Here is a 19,273-nt window from a genome sequence, read left to right on the forward strand (position 1 = left end):
AAAAGCCCTCTTGAATTGTTATGCCAAAATTGTGTTGAATATCATTTTATACCAGTATGTCCTGTTTATGCAGATTATCGTAGCAAAATTAAATAAAAAATCTTTAAAAAACCATCCATGTATAAATTACTGCAATTGTTCAATACTGAGAATTTTAAGGACGTGTAATCTCGGCAGATATATTTATTATAGCATAAGACGAACAGGCGATTTTGTAATACAATAATCGTTAGTTTTTTCACCAAGAATTTTTGTATGTACACATTGTTCTCTTGTACACTGCCCACTTCTGTGATTGTGTTATAAATTGTATATACTGATAAAATGTAAAGCTTAAAGTAATAATAAAGTAATTAAATATGACACTGCGTTCACTGTGTGTTTCTAATCTCGTCTTGCCTCTAGATTCCTGAATCAAATTATATTTTTAATTATATTTTTACCCCCCTCCCCCTCTCTCTACATATATATTAAAAATAAAAACCGACTGATGATTAACACGGGGCAACTTAAAATTGGATTGGAGACAATTCTTATTCAGATTTTCTTTTGAAACATTGAACTGATTTTTTTCATTGATAAGACAATGCTTATTTTGTTACGGTGGTACGAGTTATTAAAGACATGATTTATTTTAAAATGCAAACAGTGGAAGTAAATACCAGTGACACTTTAAAACGTTTTCATTATAATTAAGCGTAACAAATGAGAAGACGAATCACTCTGCCGCTTCATTGATCGTGTTATCACGAGCTCGATTTTCACTCAGGTTAATAAAGTATTTTAATGGTCTACAGCAAGGTTCACGTTCATCTTATGTCCACAAATATCATAAAGCTTGTTAAATTTTAAAAAAGGACCAATTTCTGTTAACCTGGAAGAGAACTCTTTCTACTGAAAGAATGGGACTCGACTGAGTGAAACTTGAAGATGGAGTCTAAGGAGGATTCTAAAGCCAATGTACCGTTATCACAACCTGTCTCCTCCTCGGTTACCCCAAAGGATGTGACCCCGGCTAGCACACGCGAACCTACTCCTGCGGGACCTGTGAAATGTAGTACGTGTCCTGATGATGTCACCGCTGCCTTCTTCTGCGACCAATGTCAAAAATATTACTGTAGGGAATGCCGGGGAAAACACGCCAATGAGGTCGCTAATGGCGCTAAACATAAAATGCGAGATATTTCAACGGGCCTCACTATTGATCTGAAACAAGATGACACAGTATCCGCAAAATCAACACCGAGGCTTCCTTTTCATTTGCAACAAACTGCAAGTCCAGAAACGATCTCCAATTTTCGCGTCAAAGAGCCCTTGCCTAACATTGGCCATAGCGTCACTAAAAAGCCTGCAAGAACAGAAAACAAACAGCTGGTTCCTAAATTCCAGCGTGAGAGAAGTGAAGCAATGACACCCAGAAGTCAGCTTCGTAGATGTTTTTCGCATCCCAGTAAAGATGTACAACTTCACTGCTTAGAGTGCAATAAAATCGTTTGTAGCGAGTGCATCGTTGAAGGACACCAAAGGCATCAGTTCGTAAGCATCTCGGAGGCGGCGACTAAGTTACGAGGTGAGCTACAATCACACATTTTGCCAGTAAAGACATGGTACGAGTCAGACGCGAGGACGGCGATGACGAATCTCAACCTATCGGAAGAGACTTATACAAAGAAGTCCCAGGAGTGTATCGATATTATCAACAAGAGAGCTGAACAACTACACAAAGACATAGATCGTGTCAAAAATGCTTTAGTCGAAGATGTAGAGTCGAAAAACTCTATAGATCTGGAGGAGTACAGGATTTCCAAGGAAGGCTTAGAGGACCAAATGAAATCGACAGAGGAAGTGATAGGAAACATAGAAATGGCAATCAATGACGCTGAGGACATCAGTATTCTTAGATCAGAAAACGACCTTAGGTCTATGATATCGTCCGTTGATATGAAGATCCAAATTCAAGAGGCCAAACCGCCAATATTCTATGCAGGATCATCGACAGATGAGAGAATCCGAGAACTGTTCGGGCACAATCATCAAGAAAAACCGGTGGCAACAGTAGCCTGGTCCTTGCAAGCAGAAACACTGAAACCCACACGGGATTTGGACTTAATTCGTGTGTCATCTATTCCCTGTGCAGATGGTCAGCCACTTCATACAATGGTACCTCTTGGGGAATCCGAAGTTTGGATGTCCTCCCTTTCTAACCCGAAACAAATCCAACTAGTTGGCGTAGATGGATCTATGGAAAAACCCGGGGAATTTGATTTTGTCATTCGAGACCTTGCAATTTCTCGCAATGGCGATTTGTTCATGTCCTGTTTTGACACCCGATGCATCAAACGACTGCGTTTGAATGGGACTCTCGAAACGTTCTTCAATGCATCCCCACTGCATCCACAAGGAATACACATGAGTAGAAGTGGCGTCTTGTTGGCTTGTCTAGTAGATTCTCCCAGCACAGACGGAAGACAGATTCGACCTTACAGCAAACGTCAGCTAGTGAAGATCACCAAGTCAGGAAGGATCATGAAGCGGCTTGCCTTCAGCATTGACATACGTCTGTTTACATCCCCACTGAAGGTCGCCGAAACAGTCGAGGAAGAAATCTGCGTCATCGACAAAACCGCTAAGGACAGAGGCCGTGTCATCGTCTTCACCCGTAACGAACAGGTCAAGTTTATTTATACCGGTCCAGTAGGACTGAAGATGGAGTACATGTTTTGCCCAACAGACTTGACCTGTGATATTTACGGACACGTTATCGTAACTGACGCCAATAACAACGCTATCCATATGATTGACAAACATGGTCAGGTATTGAGGGTCCATCAGATCGGGAGGGACTGGATTGACGTGCCCCATTCTGTGGTGGTGGACAACAAAGGTCTGATGATCGTGGGCGACTCTGCCGGTATGGTACACATCATTAGGTACCTCAAGTAGTCCCAAGGTCAACCTAGGAAATAAGTACCCTGGTATTCATTACATACAGCCATTAGTACATATATGTTATTTAACAACACGTGAATGTTTTCACTATGGCTAGCCAATTATCACATCACACACTGAACAATCGCACACGCAAAATTTCTGCTCTGGTGTAATTTTGTGGTTTCCAGATTCTATATTTTGTAAAATATAGATTTATTTGTGTCAATAAATGAAGAAAAGTTATTTTAGAACTTGTTATTATTCAAAAAAGTTTAAACGATTGATCAAATACATTTGATCTTCTATGATGACATGTCTGAGCACACTTTGAGGACAAATCATTTGTGGAGCAAAATGTAGCATTACAGGAAATATACACTGCATTCTGATTGGACGGGAAGACGAACGCGTTGAATAAGAATCGCGTCTCGTGCGTTCCTTGGGAAACGATCTGTGTACTAGGATCAACAGAACACCTGAAATAAAAATAAACAAAATTTTGTTTTAATAACAAATTTGTATAAGAGTTGGTCGTTCATTGATTTTGCGTAGATAGGGGCCAATTTGATGTGGACGCCTGGATTGGTTGAGGTTCTGAGACCGCCCCAACCCTCCCCCTCTCTGGGTGGATTTAGAACAAAGTCGGGGAGGGGACAGAGGGCAAAGACCCTGGATTTTTAATATTTTTGAATCACATGGAGTTTATGTTTATCTATTTTTCGCTCATATTTCAATTTTTTATGCTGTAATAATTGTCTGTGATATTGCACCCACTTGTAGGATAATAATGAATAATACATAATGACCTATTAAATAGACGAGACATGAATATTTATGGGTACTATCAAGTTTGATTTTAACTGCTTATGTTCTCGTTCTCTTTGAAAATGATGAAGACGCCCAGGTGTATAAAAGGAAGTTTAGCAACACCACTGGATTATATTAAAGGAAAGATAAAATGTAAAAATAACGAGCATGATTTGAGCAAGGGAAACAGAGATCTCTAAAAACAAACAGTGGGATCAGGTTCGATAAAGGAGTGAGCATCCCCTGTCGACTGGTCGCAACATCGCGGCCACTTGTTAGGATAGGGCAAATTGAAAAATAAGAGTTGCAAGAATATAATAACGACATATAAAACTGTATCACCCGTTCTTGATAATGACGTAAGTGTTTCGTTGTGTTGAATGTGCTTCTGGCATTGTCTTGCATGTGTCAAGTCGCATTTTCGTTCCATAATCGTCATTGTTTAGGGAAACTTTCACGAAAATATTCTCACCAATATTTGCAGATATCGGATTTCCCTAGTATAAAAGAACTCTTTACATTATGCATCTTATTTCAATTTGTGAGTCTTTCTTTTAGTTGGGTAAGAAAATAAGGCCATTCCAATTTTTTTTCTCCGATTAGCATCCACCCATCTGTCTAAAACCTACCTACCTATTCGCGCGCGCGCACATTCACACATTAACACACAATAAATAAATAAATAAAACACAGACTTTATAGTCATATAATGACTTCACTCAAAGGATTTGATTTCATTAATTTATTTTTCTCTTAGAAAAATATATTCTTCAGCAAAATCAAGGTAATAAATGCCTAAAATATTCCTTATATGACATATTGTAGACAAATGTTTAGAAAAATTGACAGAATTCATAGATTTCAGAATAAACAATTTCAGGACTCCTGATTTTGTTCGTTTATTTATTTTTTTTGAAATGGAGTGTCAAAAACTAAGGTGCACGCGGACGCTAAACATGTTTTTAAAAAACTTGGAATGATCTAACGCTAATAACATCATGAAAAACGCTGATTCATTTTTTTAATAATAAACCATAAGGATTTTTTGCACAGATTCGCCATGAAAAAAGCTGCTTAATTTTACATTAATGAAAGGTTATTCTGGATATATTTCTGAATACCTTGATCTCGTGGAAGTACTGTGGATCGGTGTAGAATTGTAGCTTTATATCGTAGTGACCTGTTCCCCCTACTTGGTGATGCAGGGTTGTTTGTGTTGCTGGAGCTTCGGTGGGCTTATAATGTTGAGTAACATGTTCGTAACGGTCAAGGTCACATTTGACATCAACTCTCCAACGGTAACCATGAACAATGAGCGGAAATGGTGTAGTGGATTCTGGGTACACGAGCTGATTTTTATATGTCACAAACTGGTCTGATATCTTATAATTAACAATGAAGAAATTAAATTTCTTGCAAGATTTAAAATTATGTTTAAATTCTTCAGACCAAATGCTCTATTCTGCCGGGAAGAACAGAAAAAGCACATTTATAAAACATATGATATCAAGCAGCACTACCGTTTTAGAAGTGGAACAGTTGTTGTATGACTGATCGAACACAATCGTATCACCAACCACGTGACCATAACAAGACTGTTTCGAAAGATAAATCTGGGAGACTCCGGAGTCTGGGTATAACATGCGTAACAAAGTCATGTTGACCACAATCCGCCAAGAATTAGCATCACAGTTGACTGCTATGGCATCCTCCAAAGTAAGAGCTGAGGAGAAAATGATACCTATAGGTAATCTACTACATGTACTATTTTGACACTAATTTTTTTTTTACCAGATAAATCTTCTAAAATCTTTATTGATTAAAAACAGGGGGAGATAACTCTTTGAGGATAGGTCAAGGTCATTCCACTCTGTATACTGATAGTAATAAACGGGAATTGTCTTATAATTTGAGTATTTGTCCATAGATCTCTTTTATATATTAAAATTAATATTATTAATTGAAAATGAGGCTATGGGGTTGGAATACGTTAAATCAAATAATGACAATGTTTTGAATTTTTAAAATTTATTAAAGCTTAAAATTAACGGGAAGTTTTACAAGTAATTGCCATTAAGCGCTCTAATCTAGGCTATGAAATATATACGCACGACTCCATTTTAGACTGAACCCACGATGGCTTTGACTGCCAGATTCGGATCTGAAGCGAACTACAAATTCCTTTCCAGCTAAAATTAAAGAGTCAGTACGTCCGCTAGAAAACATGGCAAGAGTATGACCCCCTGGTCCTTCCGTAATCTACAAGCAACACAGCCAATAGGTAGATGCGAACAAGTATTAGTGTTCAAACACACTCCAAATTCCACAAACAATAAATAAATAAATAAAAATAAATTTTAAAAAAAATTACAGAAGAATAGCATTACTTTTAAGACGCATGTATATCACAGGCCACTACGAAATCTTCGTTTTTAATTCAGCTCATTTTCATAATCACCAGAATACAGAAATTATGATTTATGAATAAAATAGGGATCCTACGTGTAGGGTATCTCCGGTTTTATTTATATCAAGGTCACTGATGGTTAGTTTATACATATGATGTGTAGAGTTAGGGGGAGTGATGGCGTAGAGACAATCGACCTGCTGGTAACCCTGGGGATATCCCGCGGAAGACAAATTCCCACGAGCTGTGCTGTATGAATTGGTACATGCTGTAGCAGACAAAGATTTACGCTAGCATTAAGAGAAAGTATGTTGCATTGTTAAGAAATATGATTTAGTAATTTTTCCACTGTTATTGTTTAAATACATGTATTCAGGTGTTGAGAAATCAATAATAAATTGCAGGTCATATTTGCAAATTTTATAACGCAATTCTGTTATGCCGAGTTTCAGAAAATGTGGCAAACCAAAACACTGCACATGCACTCCAACGTTCGAGCAGCCACCAGAAGACAAATAAGAGCACTGATGAATATGCTCCTCCCATCCATCGCACTGAAGATCTATCACCTTGACGACGCCGTGGTCACCAGTGGGATGGGCGGGTCCAGAAATAATACGAGCATTAGTGTTTCTAAAAAAAAGGTTTGAGAATGAAAATAGATGTTTGTAATTATTGAACATTTGGCCTACTTGCAAGTGTATCTCATTAAAATATATGATGTACTTGAAACCCATCATGCTGCACAAAACACGCGCTTCCTCTTTCGAAAGATCAGACGAACAAATTTCTCCCCAAGCTCCATTCTTGAAAACCTGCACTCTGCCTGAAAAATTCTGGGCAGATTCGACAAACCGAACCTTTACGCCATCTGAAAAAAGACATAGTTTAAAACATACAGGGTATATTAAATTATCAAAGAATAAATAAATAAATAAATAAATAAATAAATAAATAAATAAATAAATAAATAAATAAATAAAATAAAATAAACCAAAAACAAAATAATAAAATAAAGTAAAAAAAAAGTAATGTAAAAAAAAAACTATAAAGTCTCAAAAAATCTTACCTGTGCAATCTATTCCAACAGATTTTCGCTGACAGTTCTCCTTTTGTAAATTAGCTTTACAATATCCAATGTCCGATTCATTGCCAAAACATTCCAATGAGTTTACAAGCACAGCCGCTGTTCCTTGTGATGCATTGTAAAATGAAAAATCGCCTGAACTTAAAAAGAAAAATATTAATAATATGGTAACTACATGGATGATAAACTCAAAGCTATAGCTAATGAACGTCAAGTTTATAAGAAGGCATTAATTAGCTATTCATCAATTAAAAACAAATTTTTACGTATACTGACAAATTGTTCAACTTGGTTAAGCATTCTTAAACTAAATATTGCATCGAAGAATAGTAAAAATTAAATTATTGACAGTCATTAGTCTTTGGAGAATACAAGCATTTGGTTTAATTTGAGGACACATGATAAGTTAATGAATTGATGATAATGAGTTCTAAAAAAGAACACAAAGATGGCCTCAAAATACCAGTGAGTACCTGTAGTGCATCATTTTGCAGACGACATCCGTGTTGTTTTGGTTCCAGTTGTCCTGACAGAAAGATCCCCACTGACCATTATAGAATACCTCTAACCGACCCATTCCTGGATTTTCACCGTCAGATAATCGCACGTTGTGATACCCTGCAGACCAAAAAAAACGATATCCATTGTTTTTATATATTTATCTACCTTAGAAAGGAAGTAAATATTAAAATCCAGTTTATACAGAACATTCCATTAAGATTGTAACAAGAGAGAGAGCAAATGTAATGGTTCAGATAAAAAAAAATTGCACTTGACCACTTCAACTCGGACTTGTTTTATCGACTGATATATGTATATATGCCCACTGCAAACAGACAAGTTAAAAAAAGGATATGAGGATAAATTGTCGATGTGGTATGTATTTTCTGCTGACTACCTATGGCTGTTGGAGTACACCCAACACCAGCATCATCACTATGGGAACAAGACTGGTTGCCCCATTCCTTCCTCAATTTACAGAAAGCAATGTTGGACTCAGACCCAGTGCAATGCGGCTCGATATCCAAGGATGTGCCATTGGCTTGTCCAAACCATGCGTCCACATAAACAGATGGTGAAGTACTCCTAAATATAAACAACTACAAATTATTTTTTAGCTTCATATAATCCTATTGACACCAAAAAGATACGGATATTACAAAAAAAGAACCTCTACCAATAGCCTAGCGATCGACACACTACACGAGCGCCCTCTGTCGTCCAGGAATGATCACAGATGCTGTGCCATTGCGTACCCTCCACTAGACTCACAGTCCCTGTGTCTGGAGAGGAGGAGCTACTCATTAACACAACGTGGTTGTTTACTACAATAAAAAAGAGATTATACGAGAATTTGTCCAGCAATCTCATGTATGTGGAGGAAGTGTAATGTGGAGGAAGTAACCCGTTTGAGTGTAGGTAAATGAACTCATGCAGTTCAAATAAAGTTATATACAGCTAAACTTGTACTTAAACTATGGCATGTCAAATGTTGCAATATTTATGGCATGTCAAATGTTGCAATATTTATGGCATGTCAAACATTGCAATATTTAATCTTTTCCATTTGTATTGTATAATTTTTTATTTGCATTCTACAATTTTCTATTTGTATTGTATATTTTTCCATTTGTATTCTATAATTTTCCATTTGTATTATGTAATTTTCCATTTGCATTTCCTATAATCTTCCATTTGCATTGCATGATTTTTTATTTGTATCGTATAACATTCCATTTGTATTGTATAATTATACAATTCAATGTTAAATTAAAAAAAATCCAGTTTTGAAACATTTAGATGTGCATTTTTAGATTTTCTAATTGGTGTGCTAAAGAACTGATATACAAACAAATACGACATGCCCACTGTATTGTGTATAGGTGATGATCTTCATATCATGATGCTTTATTTCTAGATGATGATCAACATATGATAAAACATATATAAATGCATGTACATGTGTACTAAAAATTTACCTGAAAAGGGGACACTGTATTATAGCAAGCAGTTGCTTTAATTTGACTACCTATTGTACAGTATTTTAAAAATGACCTGGATACACTGTGTATAAACTTTATAATTTTACCAGAACAATACTGACAGTCAAAATTTTACACATGATAATCAGTTGACACATAATAAAATAAACCATCCTGAATATGACTGCCCCAGCTACTTACGCATTCTATAAGTGATTTGTATTTAAAAAATACCTGAACAGGACACTCCCGCGTCCCGTGAGTGATCACAGTTAACTCCCCCTGTCATGTCTGCCTGACAGGAGAGGAGGCTGACCTCTGACCCATTACATTTGACCTTTGACATGGCTACTCTTCCATTTCCTCTTCCGAAGAAAGCATTTGCAAGGGCAGTTCCATTCACGTGCCTGAAGATATTTAGTATAATTAGTCAAGTCCCTTAGGACATCATGACAACTTTATGGACCTGCATTTTCTTGTTTTCTTCTTTACTCAGTTTGTTGGATTTCTTGGTTTTCAATGATAACATCAAAATGGCGTCATTCCTGTTTACCTTTTATAAAAAAATACCAAAAAAAAAGGTAAACAGGAATGACGCCATTTTGATGTTATCATTGAAAACCTCTATGTGATATCGAAAACTGAGCAAGAAATTAAAATGTGGCAATATTTATTAAAAAAAAAATAAATATTGCCACATTTTAATTTCTTGCTCAGTTTTCGATATCACATAGAGGCGTATTCTATGATGTTATCATTTTTATTTGCTCAATGGAATTGTTCAGTTATCAGTGGTATTTCAGTATAATACGTATTGAGAAATACGTTTATTCATAACTTTCAAGAAAATATTTAATGGACCTAAGATGGGAACAGAATAGAATTTAATAATTGCTTTGCAACATCATTTTCCAACACAAAACCACCCACGGATTATCATGGAAGGTAATATAAAGAACTAAATCGATCATGTACTAATGAATAAAAAGTAGAGAGGAAGTTAGAGAAACCGATATAGGAAATGACCAGATTCTCTTATTAGGAAATCTTAGTTAAGCTGAAATTGACACCGAGAAAGTAAATGAAAAGGAAGCAACAGTGTGGGCATTATGTGAGCTAGAGTGACAAGAAGATGTGAGCATTTTCAAAGACCCCACAATCATAAACAAGAGGCCCATGGGCCACATTGCTCACCTGAGCACATTGGCTAGGCTAAGGCACAAATCAGTTCAGTAATGAAAAGATTACTGGGGGGGGGGGGGCTTGAATTTTAAACTTCCTGACGATGCTTCCATGTCAATATAACAAATGGCTTTGTTGTACTTGAGAAGATTTTGAAAGAATTTTCCCATATATTCCTATGTAAAAATTTGATCCCCCATTATAGCTCCTCTCTATCCCAGGGGTCACCATTTGAACAAACTTGAATCTACATTACCTGAGGATGCTTCCATATCAGTAATACTAAACATAGCTTTTCTGTTCTTGAGAAGAAGATACTTTCCTATATCTTCCTATGTAAAATTTTCAATCTCCCATTGTGGCCCGACCCTATCCCCAGGGGTCATCATTTTAACAAACTTGAATCTACACTACCTTAGGAAACTTCAATATCAAACTGACTAATGATGACTTTGCTGTTCCTGAGAAGAAGCTATTTTCCTATATATTTCTATTTGAGACTTTTATCCTCCATTGTGGCCCCACCCTACCCCCGGGGGTCATGATTTGAACAAAATAATCTACACTACCTGAAAATGCTTCAACATAAACATGACCAATCAGGGCTTTGCTATTCTTGAGTAGAAGATTTTTAAAGATTTTTCCTATATATTTCTATGTAAAACTTTGATCCTCCATTGTGGCCCCGCCCTAACCCTGGGGGCCATGTTTTGAACAAATTTGAATCTACACTACCTGAGGATGCTTCCATATAAATTTGACTCATCATGGCTTTGCTGTTCTTGAGAAGAAGATTTTTAAAGATTTTTCCTATATATTTCTATGTAAAAAATTGATCCTCCATTGTGCCCCCCGCCCTAGCCTCGGGGGTCATGATTTGAACAAAACAGAATCTACACTACCTGAGGATGCTTCCATATAAATTTGACTCATCATGCCTTTGCTGTTCTTGAGAAGAAGATTTTTAAAGATTTTTCCTATATATTTCTATGTAAAACTTTGATCCTCCATTGTGGCCCCGCCCTACCCCCGGGGGTCATGATTTGAACAAACTTGAACACTACCTGAGGATGCTTCCATATAAATTTGACTCATCATGGCTTTGCTGTTCTTGAGAAGAAGATTTTTAAAGATTTTCCCTCTATATTTCTATGTAAAACTTTGATCCTCCATTGTGGCCCCGCCCTACCCCCGGGGCTCATGATTTGAACAAACTTGAATCTACACTACCTGAGGATGCTTCCACATAAATATGACTCATCATGGATTTGCTGTTCTTGAGAAGAAGATTTTTAAAGATTTTTCCTATATATTTCTATGTAAAACTTTGATCCTCCATTGTGGCCCCGCCCTAACCCCGGGGATAATGATTTGAACAAATTTAAATTTACACTACCTGGGGATGCTTCCATATGAGTTTCATCTTTTCTGGCCCAACGGTTCTTGAGAAGAAGATTTTTAAAGGATGCTATTAATTTTTCACTAATTCTTAATTATCTCCCCTTGAAAGAGGACATGGCCCTTCATTTGAACAAACTTGAATCCCCTTTACCCAAGGATGCTTTGTGGCAAGTTTGGTTGAAATTGGCCCAGTGGTTCTGGAGAAGAAGTCGAAAATGTGAAAATTTTACAGACAGACAGACAGACAGACGGACTACAGACAAAATGTGATCAGAAAAGCTCACTTGAGCTTTCAGCTCAGGTGAGCTAAAAATCATAAAATCTTTTTAACTAGGTCAAAAGGTATTTTCCATCTTCAAAAATGTATAAGAACTCAGTATTGAAAAAGTCAACGCAGCGTATTACCAATGAATGAAATATGAAGATAACGAGCAGTAATGATCAAAAGTCCAAAAAAACAAATCAAATTGAGAGTAGAGCATAATTCAGAGATGGGATCAGGTGCCATGGAGGAGTAAGGATCCCATGTCAACAAGTCATACTCATCCTGACCCCATTGTCTTGATTGGGTAAACGGATAAACGGGAAATAATGGCTGGGCAATTTGTATTTAATACGTCAGTCAACATTCAATAGGTTTTATTTGCAAAGGATGTCATTGTATTGACCATAGAATTTGCGAAATGTTGCATTGGTACTCTTGTAATAAGACTTTATTTGTCAGTCCCCTACCTCGTTTAGACATTGAACATGTTCTTGCATATCGAATCAACTGGGAGACATAAACACCATTTGCAGGTGGTAATGGTTAATTGCTACATAAATAAGAGAAGATGACGATAGAAAAGATGAAGCGTTACGTTTATCATAAAGTTTAGTTGGTAGTGTGCCATCAATGTCTTTCTCTAGCTGTAAAACATCCCAGTATGAAACAGACGTATCAGACTCTGTGGCGTCTTTTATTTCGAGCTCTTTGGGATATATCAAATGAAGAAAAATGAAAAACTATTAACTGATAAAACAACATCGTTATATCTGAATGTCGAATTGAAGACCACAGCAATAGACTTCTTTTTTTTTATATTATTTTTTGAAGAAATTTTGCTTCACCTGAATACAAAAACAGGTTTACTAATAAAGGGACACAATTGGTACCATGGATAATACAAATTGTAGGAAGACCTAATCTCCAAAGACTACATTAATGTTGTCAACGAGGAACTCCAGCATCGTTTAAAAATCAACTTCAGAGTACTTGTTTGCAGAATCAGGTAGATTTTTTAACTACTAGTAAGTAATTTTGAAGCTGACCAATCACGTGATATGAGCATTTGCGAGTTCTATTTTCACTGAAGAAGCAGCTGTCTATGATGTCAAAGAGCCTGATCTTTATCATGTGGAATGGTTGTATAAAGTTTTGAAAAGTCTTACGTTTTGATGCTATTGATTATAGCAAATCTGGTGTGATTTTTCAAGAATCTACGTTTGATTAACACAACTTCTGGAATACTAGTATGTAGTTTTACAGTACTGCTGAAGTTTCTTCTTCATTGCTGTTAATATTTTCGTGAGGAGCAAACACGGATCCTTGAAAACATCAGAGGAAGGAAAGAATACTTAATGTCATCAACAAAAGCTGAAATAAGTGAATATGTGGACTCTTTATACATGTAAATTGCAGTCTAATTAATATTATCCCCTATGTTTTATTATCAGTTATTCCGTAGGCATTACAAATGATAAATATAGCCCAGGCTCATTTCAATTAGACTGTATACTGAATATATCGATACAGTCTCTCTTTAGAGGTCCGAGTTTGCTCTCCCATTTTGTATTGTTCCAATGGACTTCTGAGCTTGACTGCTGTTCGTTTATTCGTTGAGACTATCAATAAAGGTGACTTTGCTGACACAAATAACTGAAGAGGACTTAAAATGATGACAATTACCAGAAAAAAGTCATCTTAAGACCAATTCCTCCGTTAAGAACAAGCAGGATTCAGAAAATTCAAGCGCAAACCATATATTTCCCTAGAGATGAATTTAAGAGCAGATCAATAGACACCTTGGAAGAACTTTACACTCTACGGCATCCTAGAGAAGATCATTTCCATCATTCAGATGCTTCACAAAGACTTTAAAACAAAGAGGATCACCCCAACTGAATAGACATTTTCCAAATCCAAACAGAAGTATTACAGAAATGTCTGCTTTTACCACCGTTCTCTACCTTCTGTATAGACTGGCTTAGGAAAATCATCATCAGTCAATACTGAAGACATTCTTTCGAAACATATTCATAAATTTCAAGCTTTTTGCATAAATTATCAATTAAAAATGAGAACGTCTTTAAAAATACAAATTAATCTTGCAACTAGACTAGATTTGAAAAACATAAACACTGAATTACCTTAATAAATTTAACTATAGAAACATAACGTTAAGTGACTGTCTAAGATTTAAGCTTGCCACAAAAAGTCTGAAAAATGAATTTTTTTGTGTTGTTACTTGTCAATGGGATAATCCGTCAGCATTCGACACACTGTTGTGGCATCCTTGTCGTCCCAGCCATCATCACAAACTGTACTCCATTGTCCTTCAACTTTGACCTCGACTCGTCCCTCGTGGGGATGTGACCCACCCCGCAGCCTTATATCCTGTGTATCTTTTAATTTAAGTTTATTCAATAGATTATGTATTGCAGTAGTCTTAAAACTGGGTAATCACCGTCAAATTACGACAGAGTAGCACTCTATGTGATAAATACAACATAAAGGACAATAACTTACGACATCGGATGCCAACACTGACGGAGGATAAACATCCCCCAGACATGGCACACCCGGCAATGTCTGACAGGTCATCACGACAATTCAGAATACTGATCATCTGACGACTTGAACCACGACCATAAAAATTATCCGGTTTGATGTCAGCAACAACATCACTGGAAATAAAGCAATCAGATGGATATTTATTTAGGTTCAAAAAGTAAACGCCAATCAGGCTTTATCATTGAAAAATGTCACACAACTTTTAAACGCTTTGTCAAGCAGACACTTAAGGTCCTTAAAAAAATTAAATGATTAATCATCCTCGTTAGCGAAGTGATCATCTTTCCATTCACGTCGGTTCATGCCGGTTGCAAGGTGTTTTTCTTTAGAAAGTTCAGAACATATTTCAGTGAAACCTAAGATAAGAAGGCCATGATTGGATTATGTAGCTGATCTGATTAAAGAATTAAAATGATTGAGAATTCAATGTTTTAAAATTATGAATTTGCAAGCCAATCTGGTAAAAGATGCAGACACTTTGTTTTCCTTTCTGATGCTATTGCATGAGGATAGGTCACACTAAGATTCTGACTGTAGGAGATATCTCTACAATTTTTAGAAATAACAGGTAAGGACGATGGATTTCTAAGCTGTGGATTAACTTTCTGTTTGGCAAAGATACTCTTGTAATGCCGTCTACTTTATAACGTTATGTTAATAAACTGTAAATATAAATAATGGCTAGCCTGTCGGGGAAACCCATCATTTTGCAGATGATCTTTGCTTTCTGTTGATTAAAACTATCTTTACAAACGCTTTTCCAAACACCACCATTTTGAACCTCTAGGCGACCCTCCCAAGGTCCAGCTCCTCCAACCAATTGCAAAGGGGTACCGTCTGAAATTAAAATACAGTAGTTGAAACTGGACTAACATGTGATTCTTGACATGCGTTAAGTCAACGTTCTGACAACATACTTGATTACATAACTCTGAACATTTCACCGACAACTCGAACCTCGGTTCTCACCGTTGTACGATTTAATACGCACGCCAAAAATGTCTGATTCAACAGAAGCAAAAGTGTTCATCGAAGAAAATTTTTGACATATGAAAAATATTTAATAGGATCAACAAGATTTCCACGTCTGACCTGAATATCTGATAAGATTTTGATAGGATTTCCATGATTATTCCACAGTTAAAGCTACGATTTCAATCGTGTCGTAAATCTTAAAAGTGGGAACAAAGTCTTCACTACAAGTCTCCCTCCTTCGTCAATAAAACCTCACCATACACTGCAGCAGATCAGGTTTGATCAAGAAGCATAAACTGTAATTCCCCAGTGGTCACAGGAATTTGATGCAAACTCTAGACATTTAAGTTAAATATATCAATCGAAACAATTTTTATTGACTGACCACATGTAACGCCCACTTCGTTCCCCAGAGAACACGGACGTTCCGTGTAAGAAAGGTTGCTACAGGTCCAGATCTCCTCTTCCGTACCACGACAGCTTAAGTGGGATATCACTTCCGGTCCCTCTCCATGACCAAACATACCACCATGATGCACCGTTACGTGTCTGGTGATTGAAATATACATGTTCATTCGAGTTAATTACATAAAATCACGTCCATTTTACATCGAAAGAATGAAATGCATAAATTCTAAGTAATGCGTACCTGCCTTCGAATCCCAGGCTACGACATATTACCTTTCCCTCGGAGACAGAGAAGTTTTTTGAGCAAATGCTTCCCCATATTCCATTATGTTTCAACTCGATCCGGCCCTCAGACGGTTTTGTTCCTCCAACTAGTCGAATTTTGTCGGAAACTAAGAAGACAAGATATGTTTGTGAAACAATGATTCCTCCGTATGGCAACTTATAGCAAAGGTTAAACTTTCTCCAATGCAAATCAAATATGTTGGTACCCAAAGTACGGTCTTGTCTCGAGGAATATACCTGTGAAAAGGTTTTCTCAAGAAATACACATGTGAAATATGAAAGCCGTAGCACCAACCGTTCAAAAGTTATGGTCAAGATTAAAGTTTTTTTTCAAAAGTAGGTCAAACTCCAAGTCAAGGTCAATGGATTACAATTGTTGGTTTCCAAGGGAAGGGCTTGCCACAAGGAATAGACATTTTAAATATGAAAGCCCTAGCACCAACTTTTCAAAAGTTATGGCCAAAGTTAATGTTTTCCAAAAGTAGGTCAAACTTCAAGGTCAAAGGGTCAAAGTTGTTGTTTTCGAAAGGAATGTCTTGTCACAAGGATAACATATGTGAAATCCCTAGCACCAACAATTCAAAAGTTATGCCCAAGGTTAAAGTTTTTTAAAAGCAGGTCAAACTCCTAGGTCAAGGTCAAAGGGCCATAGTTGTTGGTATTCAAAGAAAGGTCTTGTCACAAGAATTACACATATGAAGTATGAAAGCCTTAGCACCAATTGTTCAAAAGTTATGGCCAAGGTTTACGTTCGGTAATATTTTGCAAAAGTGGGTCAAACTCCAAGGTCAAAAGGTCAAATATAATGGTACCCAAAGAAAGGTCTTGTCACAAATAATACACATATGAAATATGAAAGCCAAAGATCCAACCAATCAAAAGTTATGGGCAATGTTAAAGTTTTTGCGGACAAACAGACAAACAGACAGACGGACGGACAGGGCAAAAACTATATACTCCCGAATCTTTGATACGGGGGCATAAAGATGGTATTTTGCTTTATTCTGTTTAAAACTATTTTTTATCATCTACAATACGTGGATAATAAAACTTACAAGAAGAGTAACATCCCATTGTCACCTGATGTCCGTGGGAGCAGCCAGTGGAAGAAAATGGGTCTGAGGTACATATCAAATCTTTGAAACACTGGAGATTGTTGAATCTATAGTATGTACTATGTGTGTGGTTTACAAGGCTCCCAAGTCGATAACCCCTGAAGACAAAAGGCACATGGGCTAAACGACCATGCAGTTAACTAGCATTTGTCTTACTGCCCATTGAATATGAAAAAAACCAATTATTGTTGACTTATCTAAGCTAACCAGCAGAATAACTATCTACTCGATAATGTGATATAAGATCTTGGCTTTGAGAGTATTTCTATAAAAAATTGTCACAATCGTTTCATTTTTAGATAAAGTTATGATAATTCTAGCATTTAAAATCTCCAATTTTCCATCTGCATTGTATAATTTTCCAGTTAGAAAAATTCAATGCAAATAGAAAAATATAGAATACTAGTACAAATGCAAAATTATAGAATACTAGTACTAATGCAAACTTATTGAATAGAAATGGAAATTATAGATACAAAAATTATGCAATACAAATGGAAAATTATACAATACAAATGAGAATTATAGAATAGTAATAGAAAATTATAGAATACAAATGGAAAATTATACTAATGATACAAGTGGAAAATTATAGAATACAAATGGAAAATTATGCAATACAAATGAAAAATTATAATAATGATACAAGTGGAAAATTATAGAATACAAATGGAAAATTATGCAATACAAATGAAAAATTATACTAATGATACAAGTGGAAAATTATAGAATACAAATGGAAAATTATGCAATACAAATGAAAAATTATACTAATGATACAAACGGAAAATTATGCAATACAAATGAAAAATTATAATAATGATACAAACGGAAAATTATAGAATACAAATGGAAAATTATGCAATACAAATGAAAAATTATACTAATGATACAAATGGAAGATTGTAGAATACAAATGAAAAAAAATATAGAATACAAATATACAATACAAATGGAAAAGGTCGAATATTGCAACGTTTGACAAGCCATATATTCAGACGCATTATTTTAAAGAAATTTTTGAGGCACGCATGATAAAAGATTTTCTGAAAACATCATGCATGAGTAGGCCTTCATCCTGCAAACCTTTACAGTTTACAAAGTTTGCAGGTAATTTATGATCATACGTGCCACACTTCATTAAATAAAAGTACAAATTACTCCAGATATTGGCTCTTAAAACATGTATACACAAATAATATAAACAAGTATGTGTATCATACATTATATTATGTGATGTTTACATACCCAGATTTGTATCCCATCATTTGACAGGTCATGTTAATCTGGGCGTCTGAAATTCTCTCATCACAGATAGGATACCATGTTCCGTTCTTATATAAACTCAGTAATCCCTCAGAAGACGTGTTTCCACCATTTAGGCGCAAATAAGGCAAAGGATCTGGTGTAAGACAGTAAAAGTCATATAAGTCATGTAATGAAAAAAAAAATTAAATGATATATTACCCTATAATGCCCTATATTACGCTATAATGCCCTATATTACCCTATAATGCCCTATATTACCCTATAATGCCTTATATTACCCTATAATGCCCTATGATGCCTTATATTACCCTATAATGCCCTATATTACCCTATGATGTCCTACATTACGCTATAATGCTTGAAATATTTCACTTCTAAAATAATTCTCCATCATATCTCAGTGTAGTACTTTGTTTCTTTGTAGCAGGACCTTGACACTTCGTCAGAATGGATTAAATGCATCAGATTTATGTTAAAATCTCTCATTAAGCAATTGAGGGGCAATATGAAAACCATCTATCCTCTTGTGTTCAATAATTCAGAAGTGAATAAAGAAGTAGATAAACTGCATGATCAGTATATACTGGTCCC

At 35.9% G+C, this 19,273-nt stretch overlaps 2 protein-coding genes across 2 annotated transcripts in view; one reads left to right on the top strand and one right to left on the bottom strand.

Moving 5' to 3' along the window:
- Positions 1-930: 930 nt before the first annotated feature.
- On the top strand, positions 931-2,943 carry LOC133181534 (uncharacterized). Its single transcript, XM_061316020.1, has one exon. The coding sequence runs from the start codon at positions 931-933 to the stop codon at positions 2,941-2,943; it is 2,013 nt and encodes a 670-aa protein (XP_061172004.1).
- A 243-nt stretch (positions 2,944-3,186) lies between these two features.
- Positions 3,187-19,273, bottom strand: part of LOC133181535 (deleted in malignant brain tumors 1 protein-like) — a 29,009-nt gene continuing 12,922 nt past the window's right edge. Inside the window, exons 3-22 of the mRNA XM_061316021.1 lie at positions 18,662-18,815; positions 17,354-17,511; positions 16,255-16,405; positions 15,991-16,154; positions 15,317-15,467; positions 14,586-14,743; positions 14,305-14,461; positions 9,449-9,621; positions 8,410-8,557; positions 8,131-8,318; positions 7,706-7,850; positions 7,215-7,372; positions 6,872-7,016; positions 6,612-6,778; positions 6,241-6,413; positions 5,850-5,997; positions 5,259-5,461; positions 4,860-5,120; positions 4,081-4,235; positions 3,187-3,407 (exon numbers count right to left, since the gene is read on the bottom strand). Coding sequence (XP_061172005.1) covers positions 3,194-3,407; positions 4,081-4,235; positions 4,860-5,120; positions 5,259-5,461; positions 5,850-5,997; positions 6,241-6,413; positions 6,612-6,778; positions 6,872-7,016; positions 7,215-7,372; positions 7,706-7,850; positions 8,131-8,318; positions 8,410-8,557; positions 9,449-9,621; positions 14,305-14,461; positions 14,586-14,743; positions 15,317-15,467; positions 15,991-16,154; positions 16,255-16,405; positions 17,354-17,511; positions 18,662-18,815 — 3,371 coding nt within the window. The 3' untranslated portion in view covers positions 3,187-3,193. The remainder of the gene's footprint in view (positions 3,408-4,080; positions 4,236-4,859; positions 5,121-5,258; positions 5,462-5,849; positions 5,998-6,240; positions 6,414-6,611; positions 6,779-6,871; positions 7,017-7,214; positions 7,373-7,705; positions 7,851-8,130; positions 8,319-8,409; positions 8,558-9,448; positions 9,622-14,304; positions 14,462-14,585; positions 14,744-15,316; positions 15,468-15,990; positions 16,155-16,254; positions 16,406-17,353; positions 17,512-18,661; positions 18,816-19,273) is intronic.

The sequence above is a fragment of the Saccostrea echinata genome, unplaced genomic scaffold (genome assembly GCF_033153115.1).
Source record: "Saccostrea echinata isolate AGI-Se365-2 ecotype Australia unplaced genomic scaffold, CSIRO_AGI_Sech_v1 ptg000009l, whole genome shotgun sequence".
NCBI classification, from domain to species: domain Eukaryota; kingdom Metazoa; phylum Mollusca; class Bivalvia; order Ostreida; family Ostreidae; genus Saccostrea; species Saccostrea echinata.

Excerpts from the sequence above, each read along its gene's own strand:
- LOC133181534 (XM_061316020.1), top strand. The coding sequence starts at position 931 with ATGGAGTCTAAGGAGGATTCTAAAGCCAATGTACCGTTATCACAACCT.